General features: G+C 31.6%; 1 protein-coding gene and 1 non-coding gene across 7 annotated transcripts; one reads left to right on the top strand and one right to left on the bottom strand.

Annotated features, from left to right (window-relative positions):
- The first annotated feature begins 5,500 nt into the window (after positions 1-5,500).
- Positions 5,501-9,471, top strand: LOC139897689 (probable LRR receptor-like serine/threonine-protein kinase At1g14390). Of its 6 annotated transcripts, none has more exons than XM_071880388.1 (7): positions 5,501-6,965; positions 7,355-7,524; positions 7,626-7,869; positions 8,291-8,484; positions 8,554-8,609; positions 8,866-8,977; positions 9,061-9,217. In XM_071880388.1, the coding sequence occupies exons 1-7, from the start codon at positions 5,759-5,761 to the stop codon at positions 9,085-9,087; spliced, it is 2,010 nt and encodes a 669-aa protein (XP_071736489.1). In that variant the 5' UTR covers positions 5,501-5,758; the 3' UTR covers positions 9,088-9,217. The 6 variants fall into 6 exon arrangements, with proteins under 6 accessions (XP_071736489.1, XP_071736488.1, XP_071736484.1 ...); XM_071880387.1 differs by having other exon boundaries at positions 5,508-6,965; positions 7,382-7,524; positions 9,068-9,471; XM_071880383.1 differs by having other exon boundaries at positions 5,509-6,965; positions 9,068-9,471.
- An 837-nt stretch (positions 9,472-10,308) lies between these two features.
- Positions 10,309-10,469, bottom strand: LOC139903689 (U1 spliceosomal RNA). Its single transcript, XR_011778494.1, has one exon. It is a non-coding gene; the product is annotated as a U1 spliceosomal RNA (small nuclear RNA).
- Positions 10,470-12,316: the final 1,847 nt, after the last annotated feature.

Genomic DNA, 12,316 nt, shown 5'->3' with positions numbered 1-12,316 from the left:
GAATCCCTTGAATTCCGGAATTCAACAGTAACTACGTCAAAATTTAAGGCGAACAGTTATTTCCACATTTCACTCTTTTGCGATAGCTTCACTTATACTCTTCTGTAATCGAATTATTTTATCTATATTAACCAATTATGATAAAGCTCTAGTTATAAACTCATATTTGTTAAGAAAACATTTTTATTGTTAGCCATGACGACCACACTCAAATTTCGGGACGAAATTTCTTTAACGGGTAGGTACTGTGATGACCCGGAAATTTCCGACCAAATTTAAACTTAATCTTCATATGTTCCGATATGATAAGCAAAGTCTGCAATGTTGAGTCTCAAAATTTTGAACTATTTCATATATTCATTTGACATTCGACCATTCCCGACGATTCACGAACCACTATTTGTAAATTAATATGTGTGTGTATATATATATAAATAATTGGAAATATAATTCGAAATATTATATGTTGTTGTTATAAAAAATTAATTATGTAAAATAAAATAAAAATATGATATTATAATAATTATTACTTAAAAAAAATATTTACATATAAATAAAAGTATATTAAAAATACATATTATAGGATTATAATACTCGTTTGATATTAAGTTTAATTCGAACCTGTGAGATGTTACAAATAAAAGTTGGTGTGTAATTGTGTTATATAAATTTTGGAGTTTCTAAATGTATTTAATTATATTAAGTTAAGTTTTAACACTCCGTACATTTTACTTGGGACTGAGCACTAATAATTGATCAACTTTTTATAATTAATTTTACATGTTAAAAGACCGATATAAACAAAGATAATTAATATAAAAACTTGGGATTTTTCCAAAAACTTTTATCCATCACTAATTAACAAAGGAGAACGAAATTCAATCCGTGAAAGGCAACGACTAACTTAATCACACGTTTATTATTATTAATATTAATATTATTATATTAATTATATTTCCTGTTAAAATTGGATCCGTGAATCCAATCAAAGTACTATTTTTGTTTTGACCTCTTTGTAATTGATATCTTACTGATTAGATGGAATGTTATATATTACTTTTCTAGATTTGTGTTTGCCCGTGATTTCATGAAAACCGCCACACCATTTGATTCTTTTTCAATTCTCATTCTATTCTATTTCATTTCTAATCATCATCACAAGAGTATGGGATTATTATAACATTATTAATTATGAGATTATATTTAATAATAATAAATATATATATATTATATTCATATATATATATATATATATATATATATATATATATATATATATATATATATATATATATATATATATATATATATATATATATATATATAAGTGTTGTACTCGAGATATAAACACACACAATCACACTAACACAACTCATTTATTCCCTCATGATTCGATCAAGCCACCATCATTACTATCACCTTCAACCTACAATACCACCATCAAACGGGTAACTGCCATAAGATTGAAACCCACCATCACTAGTGTTCGATGATTACATGCTATTGTTTGCTACTTCGTTCTATCCTCCAGTTTAAAATCAAAGAACTCCACCATCGAACCCACTTCAAACCCAACACCACTTTCACCCTACATCATCACCCTAACACCTATTATCACCAAAACATCGATCACCATTATCTAAATTATATACTGTTACTACTTATGGTCTCGTTCAATCAACTTGATTCCACAACCATAACACCACGACACCCATCTCAATCGTCACCCATGATCATCCAAGAACAACCATCGACCACCATCAACTTAAAACAACCACCTCCACTTATCTTTTTGTTTTCCGTTTCATCTATATCTACACTATCACTTCTTTAACACCACCACCTTCCAACATTACAACCACCACCTCACGATACTGCTGTAACCATGAACCATCAAGACGATAACCACCATCCAAACACCCTTTAATTGTTCCTTGTTTCTGTCTACTGCTGTACGTACTGTTTTTGTCAAGGAAATCCAACCCAAAACGAACCACAATCCTCACCAACCATCGAGCACACCACTGTTACGTTGCTGCTGCTACTTTGTATTATGTTTCTGGGTTCTTTTTTTTTAGCTGCTGCATTCCTGTCCAACATGTTACTGCTACAATTCGAAATCACCATCTGCTCATTTCCCATTTCTTTTCCTGTTTTAAAGCCAACAAGAAACCCCAAAACTAAATATAATTATTGCCATTATGATTACGGTTTTCTTTTATAAGGTTAGGAATATGTTATTTCCTTTGGATTGCCGACAAATTGAAGCACTTTAATTGGATGTTGTGTTAGATAATGAAATAGTTGGTGATGGAGGGACCGAGGATGATGGGTGTTGTTTGTCACCTTTAGTTTTCAATTTTTTTTTTATGGAGATTATGATAGGTGGTCGAATTTTGCAAGTGGATAGGAGAAAAAGAATACACCACCTTTTACAATAAATCATTGACTACTGGTAATATTTTTTTTTCTCGTTCGAAATTATTGTTGGACCACTATGTTATCAATATTGTTTTGGGCCATATATTGTTAATTTTTTTCGAGTGGGCCGTGAATTCAGATTGCATTCCCTCTTCTTGTGGACTGAACGAATGGTCTTGGATTAATAAAGGTATTAATGAACTCCATGAAATAAATTGAAGATGGCATAGTGATAATGATCATGATATGCGATTATGCTGTGGATGAGTAAGATAGATTGATGTTAAGATGATGATGATGAATGATATAAGATTATGATGATGGTCACGAGGTTTATAGGATGATCTATGGTTATAATAATCAATGATGCCAAAGAGAGTGATGTTGATCACGAGTCGTAATGATAATGAATATGATATGATTATGATTATGTTATGATCATGCTATGATAAGATTATGATGATCATAATTATAATCATGATTATGAAAGAATGATCGATGATGTGATAAGATGATGATGAATTAAAGTGAGTAATTCTGTAAATTAAGATGATAATGGATTATGAAGAAGGCAGGCACATAAGGGTTAAAATAAATAAATGTACTAATTGAATCAGAAAGATAACGTACAGAGCATTGGTTAGTAGCGTGTGTGTTAAAGGAGAGGTCGTGGGTTCGAATCTGGGCGTGGGCAGTTTTCTTTGAATCTTTTTCTTTGTAAGGTAGTTTCTTATTTTTATTTATTATTATTATTATTAATATCATTATTATTATTTTGGTTATTATTATTATTGATATTGTTAGTGTTACAATTATTATTATTACTAGTATCATACTTATATTTATAATTATAAATATTATAAACATCATGATCATTAGTACTTTTATAAGTATTATTATTATTATTATTATTATTATTATAAAGTTTAGCATTTAAGCATTATTACTATTATGATTATTTTTACTAAAATTAATATTATGTCTTTAGTAAAATTATCAATATTATCAGTATTATATATATATATCACTACGTTTATGAAAATAAAATTTTAAATATATTATTAAGATTATAAGTACGTTATAATCATATTAACAATTTTTATATAAATATTCATATATATAACAAGTTAAGATTTTTATTAAAGTACTAACTATATATATATATTAATATAACTATATTAATATTAAACATTTTGAATATATATATATATATATATATATATATATATATATATATATATATATATATACAAATTAAATATATAATATATAATGTAAGGTGTAATATATAAAATTGTTCAATTACAATTATATGTATTAATATACATATAAATGATATAGGTTCGTGAATCCGAGGCCAACCCTGCATTGTTCAATGTCGTCATATGTATTTTTACTACAAAATACATTAGGTGAGTTTCATTTGCTCCCTTTTTAAATGCTTTTTGCAATATATATTTTTGGGACTGAGAATACATGCACTATTTTTATAACTGTTTTACGAAATAAACACAAGTAATCGAAACTACATTCTATGGCTGGATTATTAAACCGAATATGCCCCTTTTTAGTCTGGTAATCTAAGAATTAGGGAACAGACACCCTAATTGACGCGAATCCTAAAGATAGATCTATCGGGCCCAACAAGCCCCATCCAAAGTACCGGATGCTTTAGTACTTCGAAATTTATATCATGTCCGAAGGAGGATCCCGGAATGATGGGGATATTCTTATATGCATATTGTGAATGTCGGTTACCAGGTGCTCAATCCATATGAATGATATTTTTGTCTCTATGTATGGGACGTTTATTTATGAGAAATGAAAATCTTGTGGTCTATTAAAATGATAGAAATGATTATTTATGTTAAACTAATGAACTCACCAACCTTTTGGTTGACACTTGAAAGCATGTTTATTCTCAGGTATGAAAGAAATCTTCCGCTGTGCATTTGCTCAATTTAGAGATATTACTTGGAGTCATTCATGACATATTTCAAAAGACGTTGCATTCGAGTCGTTGAGTTCATCAAGATTATTATTAAGTCAATTATAGTTGGATATATTATGAAATGGTATGCATGCCGTCAACCTTCAATGTAAAGAAAGTTTGTCTTTTAAAAACGAATGCAATGTTTGTAAAATATATCATATAGAGGTCAAGTACCTCGCGATGTAATCAATTGTAATGTATTCGTCCAGATGGATTAGGACGGGTCCTTTCAGACGCCAATAAATCGACAATTGTTGTCGATTCAATAGAGCCGTATAAAATTACCGCTTAATTATGGATATTAAGTGTGAACTAAAATTTCGATTATGGATATTAATTACCCAAAACAAACTTGTGATTTATTACAATCGCTCAAATTTAACTAGTTATTCACAATCGTACTAGCAATTCACCCTTAAATTGGACTTAACATTGACACAAAGTATCAATTTAAATTCAATAACGGTATTACAATCAAAATCATAATTGTATAAGTGTTAAATGTTTTAAGAGTTAAAAAAAGTAACACCTAATACAAAAATGACCAATAAAAGTAATGTAATTTTTATAATTTCTAAAAAAAGATGATGATGTGGCATTTATGTGATGTCTACATGATGATGATGTGAATGTCAGCTGAACAATATTACCTTCATTTCACACATTTTCAAATTATAATCCTTTCTAAGTAAAAAAAAAAAAAAAAAAACGTTACCTTTTTCAGCATATAAAAATATCAAATTACCTTTATTGATAAATTAAGTAACTTATATTAGGCCTTTAATTAATAATATGTCTCTTTAATCCATGATGGATACTCTTTGAAAAAGTCCAAAAGAAGTTGTTAAATTCTTCTGAACCGACTGATAAAGTGAATATAATATTCTTCTCATTATACGAGTATTTTTATTATATTTACTTATTATTTATATCTATATATTATATTATATTTGCAAGTATATTAGTAATATATTAATAGTATATCATCGTATATGAAATATACAGATAGACCTTGAAACAAGCCATGTTGGCTTTAGAATCTCCAACACATCTTTTTCACACCTCACTTCCTCTACATCATTCTTCCTAAAAGTTTTTACTTTTCAATCATTTTCAAATTTTTCTTGATCAAACTTTCATGCAAAAAGTTTTAATCTTTGCTAAAACCCCTTGTCTTAATTCACTTTTTAGCTGTAACCCATATCCACAAACATTAAATTTACCACTCTTACACATGTTCACTTACATTACTGTTTCATTGATTGCACAAATCTCTAAAAGGGGTCCAAATAACATTAAATCAAGATTCATGGGTTTGAAGTTTTAAGGTTTGATTGAACAAAAATGAAGGAACTTTTCATCAGGGTTGGTAGTAATTTCATCTTTTTAGCTTTCATTTTGCTTCCATGTTGTATTGCACAACTGAATTCAGGTGATTCAAGAATCCTTTTTCAAGTCCAACAAAAACTTGAGTACCCACAAGTTCTTCAAGGATGGAGCAATTGGACAAATTTCTGTTTTCTTCCTTCAAATCCAAATCTTGTGGTTGTTTGTTCAGGTAATCACATCACTGAATTAACTATTGTTGGAAACAAAACAAACCCAAAACTCCCTGCAAGTTTTTCTATGGATTCTTTCTTTACTGACCTTACAAAGGTCTCAACTTTAAAGAAATTGACACTTGTGTCTCTGGGGTTGTGGGGTCCACTTCCACCCAAGGTTGATAGGTTTTGGTCCCTTGAAGTTATGAACTTCAGCTCAAATTTCATCAATGGTGAAATCCCATCTTCCATTTCAAAAATCAAGAATTTGACCACACTTGATTTGTCAAATAATATGTTAAATGGGAGTGTTCCAGATCTAAAAGGCTTGCAACATCTTGAAATTATTGATTTGGGTAGTAATCATTTAGGTCCAAAATACCCTTCCTTAAGTTATAATCTTGTGTCAGTTACATTAAAGAACAACTTAATTAGAACTCAAATACCTTCAGATTTTTTTAAGTTTATTCATCTTGAAAGACTTGATATCTCTTCTAATAAGATTGTGGGTCCCATCCCTTCTGTTCTGTTTTCACTCTCTTCAATTCAGTACCTTAATCTTGCCAACAATCAATTCAGTGGAGCAATGCCTACAAACTTATCATGTACCAGCAAACTAGGATTTGTTGATGTTTCTAATAACCTTTTAATTGGAAATTTACCATCTTGTATCGCTACAAACTCTGCGAATCGAACGGTAATTAGCACATGGAATTGTTTAACTAATTCAACCTCAAAGTATCAACATCCTAAAAAGTTTTGTCAGAAAGAAGCAATAGCAGTTATGCCTACAAAAAAGAGTGGTGAAAGCAAGAAAAATGAAACTACTGTGAAGCTTGGGCTTGTTCTTGGTATCATTGGGGGTATTGTGGGAATTGCAGGATTAATTGGGCTGTTATTTTTGGGTATTTATAGAAAACGTGCAGCAAAAAGGGCGAAAGAATACCGATCTGATAGTTTTGCTGTCGTCAAGAATGCTGACCGTGCTCCTTCTTCGATAGCTAAAGAAGGTATCAACTCCTTTTTATCAAACATATGCTATTGTCAAGGTTCATAATGGCTAACTTTTGATATGATGAGATGTTTAGGATGTTGGTTTATATGCTTATGTGCTTGTTGTTTATTCTTAATTGTTTGATGGATTTTTCTAACAACAGCTCTTAAGGTTGTCGTTAAGGTTTGCATAGTACAAAGCGGTTAATGTTGACTTTTACATGACAGTTATTAGAAGTACAAGTCTTTAATGCACCTTAACGACAGTCATAAGGGCTGTCGTTAGAAAAATCCTTGTTTATATGCAATAATCATTTATAAACTTAATACTAATAAGAATAAGAATCTAGCTTTCTTATGATATCATCATTTACATTTAATTTACTTTGAATGACCTTCAACTTAGTTGACTTAACTCAACTAGGTCCTACAGTGCCGCAAATACGTAGACCGCAAACGATGAGGACGGCTGCACTAGGCCTACCACCATACACCATATTCACACTTGAAGAAATTGAAGAAGCAACAAACAACTTTGATTCTATGAATTTGGTTGGAGAAGGATCTCAAGCACAAGTAAACATCTCAATTCCCATCTTCATCTCATTCGATCGGGTTCATTTTATTGTATTGTAATTTATAATTTAAAATTTCAATTAACCTTTTTTCTTTTTTAGCTTTATAAAGGGTGGTTAAGGGATGGTACAACGGTGCTTATCAAATGTTTGAAGCTAAAACAAAAGCATTCAGCGCAAACGTTGCAACAACATATGGAGGTTATATCTAAACTCAGGCATAGGCATCTAGTGAGCGTTCTTGGTCACTGCATCGTCTCGTATGTGGATCATCCTAACTCGGGAAGCACTGTTTTTGTTGTTCTTGAAAATGTTTCAAACGGGTCATTGAGAGATCATCTTACAGGTATAATGTTCAATTAATAGGTTTTTCTAACTATGTCTCTTGCTAAAGGTGGCAAGATGAACGGGTTGGGTCATTTTTTAAAACAGGTTTGAAACAGGAAGTTTAGTACTCCCTCCGTTCCAAAATAATTCTCCATTTTGACTTTTGAAAATCTTTCTTTTTCAACTTTGACATTTAATTTTTTGTTTATGTTTTACAATACTTGATGAAAATTACAATAAATAAGAAAAAGTTTGATACCCAGTTAATTCATATAAATTTCATTAAGGATCATATAACACAAACAAATATTTAAAGTCAAGGTTGAAAAGAAAGACTTTCAAAAGTCAAAATGGGACAGTTATTTTGAGACGAACAGAGTATGTGATGAAGTTGGATGGTTTTGAGAAACATACACTTGTCGTTTTTCGAGTTTTGACAGATTGGAAAAAGAAAGATTTCTTGAAATGGCCACACAGAATGGGAATCACAATGGGAATTGCTAGAGGAATTCAATTCTTGCACACTGGAACTCAACATGGGATTTTTGGGAATGATTTGAAGATCGAAACTGTTCTTTTGGATGACAATCTCACTGCAAAAATCAGTAGTTACAATATTTCATTACCGTCAAAGGTAACTTTCAAAACTTATAATCACATTTATTAAACATAATCTAACTCAATTTGTCTAATTTTCCATCAGCAGACAGGTTCAGAGAGCCCTCTAAATAGCCATGATGCTTCCCAGGTTTTTAACAGGTGGGATTCGATCTTACGCTGCTTACTAGTTTAAAAAAAAAAAAAAAACTGATTATAAAGTAAACTTTGGTTAGATATTTTATGCATTGATCATAATAAACATGTTACTAAAGCAATATGTTTTGACCCGAACTCATTTTGAGTCTTTTGACCCATTACCCAATTAGCCCTCACACTAATTTTACCACATCTCCAAAATATCCCATCCAAATCTTATTGAAGATTATAGTAACAGATAAAAAATTTCATATTGCAGGCAAACGAATCCAGAAAAAGACGATATATATCAATTCGGAGTCATCATCCTACAACTCATTTCAGGAAAGCCGGTCAACTCAGAAGATGAGATAACCGAACTCAAGAACCAGGTAAAAATCAATAAAAATGTTAACTTGATTAATCATTCACTAAAAATGACCTAACTTAACTAATTTCAAATGGGGTTTTCGAGTTTTCAGTTAGAGATTGGTTTAGCTGAGTCAGCAGCAAAACTCAAAGAAGTTGCAGATCCATCACTCAGAGGAACATTTGCGTACGAGTCCTTAACAACGGCTGTTCAAATAGCAATAAATTGTCTTAACGAAGATGTAAGTGCGCGTCCATCGATTGAAGATGTTCTTTGGAATATGCAATATTCTGTTCAAGTTCAAGAAGGGTGGAATAGTAGTGGCAATCTTAGTACAATGTTGTAAACATGCTTCACTGTTTCGAACAAAAGCTGGCTACTTGATTCACTTTCTTTGTGAAAAAACAGGAACAATGGATGTAGTTTTCGTATATTGTGTAGGAGATCATGAGCATGTAATAATGATTTTCCCTAAGTTAATAATACTATTGCCAAATTCTGCAATTAGAATACAGTCTGAAGGATTTTAGCTAAACCTTTTGACATAATCAATGTGTAACAAGGTGATGTTGTTCTCTTTCTACTACACTATCTCCTGTTAAGTTTCTGCATAATTATGCAAGCTACAAAATAATGCATACAAACAATGTTTTGAACACAAAATACACACTCAATTTCAATACATAAATGCTCCTTTATATAAAATTGAAGTTGCAAAATGAGCAGCCAAATAAAGACTCGACCTCTAAAAACATCAATAGATCCCAAGTTCAAATACTAGGAGGAAAAAAAAAAAAAATACCCCTTGTGTTCACGGAGGTTCACCTAGGATTAGTCAGTTCGCAAAAGGATCGGATATCAGAATTAATAAAAAAAAATTAGCGGCCAAAACACATATTTTAAAATAACTAGTGTAATATATGCAATCAGAGTCGAGTCTGAAGTACTAACTACACAATTTGAGCACTTTGTTATTTAGCTTGTTAGGATGTTTTGCACACAAAATACACTTATTCAATCAAAAAGCATTGGGCGCGAACGCATTATCTGGAATAGAATTATAGAACTCACTTAAAAACCGGCCATGAAAAGACGTTACAGCATTTTACAGTACTCGTTTAGTCCGCAGTTTAGCTAGCTGTGTTCAACAACGTGCAGCTTCCAAACTGGCAGGTGAGTTTGGGGGTCAGAAAGCAATGAGAAGAGGTTATAAAGATGCATGTATCGTTTGTTATATAAACATGTCTCAACTTAATCCTTCTACAATTACCATGGTGCGTAAGTTATCCACCGAATACGCATAACTCTAAAACGATCCAATAAAAGAACTAAAAAAAAAAAAAAACTTATTGTGTAGGGGCTGCGCGAACGCAAGCCCCCACTGCCACAAATTATGACGTAGGCTCGACCCATTGGGCCGACCTTAGGTTAGCACCCCTCCAAAGTGCAATGACGATCACCAACCTAAGCCATGAACCTTCTTGATCGTCCATTGAGCTCGTCCAGGTAAGTAAGTAATCCAATAGCCGGGCTCACTTTATATACTCCCTATATCCCCTTTAGCTTCTCTATTCCCATCGATGTGGGATAACCTATAATAACTTTACTATAATTATACAGCTATAACTATTTTGAGTTTTCAAATCCTAATATACTAAATCACAGAATGCCTACTAGTTACACCTATTTTAACTTATACTCTAACTAATTTAATATCATGTAATTTATTTATCTTTATTAACTATAATTCATATTTATATGTATATTTTAAATTTAAACTTCAAAAAAAAAAAAAACAATGAAAAATACATTACTTGATTTATACATATCAACCCAATATTATCATAAATAACGAGAAATATATGATGAAGAAATTGTATATATCACCCACACAAGAAATATCATTATAAAAAAAGTAACTGAGTTCGCCTCTGTTGCGTGTTTCACTTGCAAAAGAGAAAGACACAAGTAGAATTGTTGGTTTGAAACTTTGAATGCTTATGTGCTTGTTCTTTGTTGTTTATTCTTATTGCATATACACAAATCCGAATACTAGGTTGCAAAAATCACTACTCTACTCGGCCAGGACTTTTTATGCCGTACTCGGTAACTCGGGGAGTACTCGAATTTGACCACTTTTGACTTTGGTCAAATTTGACTGAGTTTGACCAATTTTGACTGATTTTTCGAGTAATCCCAAGTTTTGACCGATTTTACGAGTAATTCCAAGTTTTGCCCGAGTTTAACCAAGTTTGATCGATACTCTCCGAGTACTGCCCGAGTTACAAAAACCGACTACTCACCGAGTAATTTTGAATTAAGCAGTGTTTCAAAATAAGTAATTCGAAACACCCTCTAGTGAAATTCGGAGAGATTTAAACCGTCTGCAATTGTTTATATGATGCAATAGTCGTTTATGAAGATTAATAGTAATAAAAATAAGAATCTAGCTATCTTATGATGTGATCATTTACATTTAATTTACATCGAGTGACCTTCAACTTATTAGCTGACTTAACTCAACCAGGTTCTGCAATGCTGCAAGTACGTAGACCGCAAACAATGAGGACCGCTGCACTAGGCTACCACCATATACCATATTCACACTTGAAGAAATTGAAGAAGCACAAACAACTTTGATTCAATGAATTTGGTAGGAGAAGGATCTCAAGCACAAGTAAATAACTCAATTCTCATGTCCTTTTTCATCTGATCGGATTCATTTTAACCTATTTATAATTTCAATTTCAATTAACCTTTTTTCTTTTTTCTTTTTTGGCTTTACAAAGGGTGGTTAAGAGATGGTACAACAGTGCTTATCAAATGTTTGAAGCTAAAACGAAAGCATTCAGCGCACACATTGCAACAACATATGGAAGTTATATCTAAACTCAGACATAGGCATCTAGTGAGCGTTCTTGGTCACTGCATCGTCTTGTATGTAGATCATCCTAACTCAGGAAGCACTGTTTTTGTTGTTCTTGAAAATGCTTCAAACGGGTCGTGAAGAGATCATCTTACAGGTATAAATACTGTACAATTAATAGCTTTCTCTAACAATGTTAAAGTGGGAAGTTAAACGGGTTGGGTCATTTTTAAAACAGTTTTATTTGATACAGGAATTTTAGTATGGATTGAAGTTGGAAGGTTTTTGACTCAATTTCAGTTTCGCAAAATTGAATGTTGAAACGCCAAACTTAAAAACTGAAATGTGAAACTGAAAACTGAAACCTGATAAGTGAAATAGATATGTGAAACAGAAAACTAAAACGCCAAACGCGAAACTGAAATTTGAAATGCAAAATTGAAAATTGAGACACGAAACTGAAAACCATCCTGAAACGTAAAACTGAAACACAAA

This window comes from Rutidosis leptorrhynchoides, chromosome 3, assembly GCF_046630445.1.
Source record: "Rutidosis leptorrhynchoides isolate AG116_Rl617_1_P2 chromosome 3, CSIRO_AGI_Rlap_v1, whole genome shotgun sequence".
Classification (NCBI taxonomy): domain Eukaryota; kingdom Viridiplantae; phylum Streptophyta; class Magnoliopsida; order Asterales; family Asteraceae; genus Rutidosis; species Rutidosis leptorrhynchoides.
Note: the sequence above shows the minus strand (reverse complement) of the source record. Positions and strands in the feature narration are given on the sequence as shown.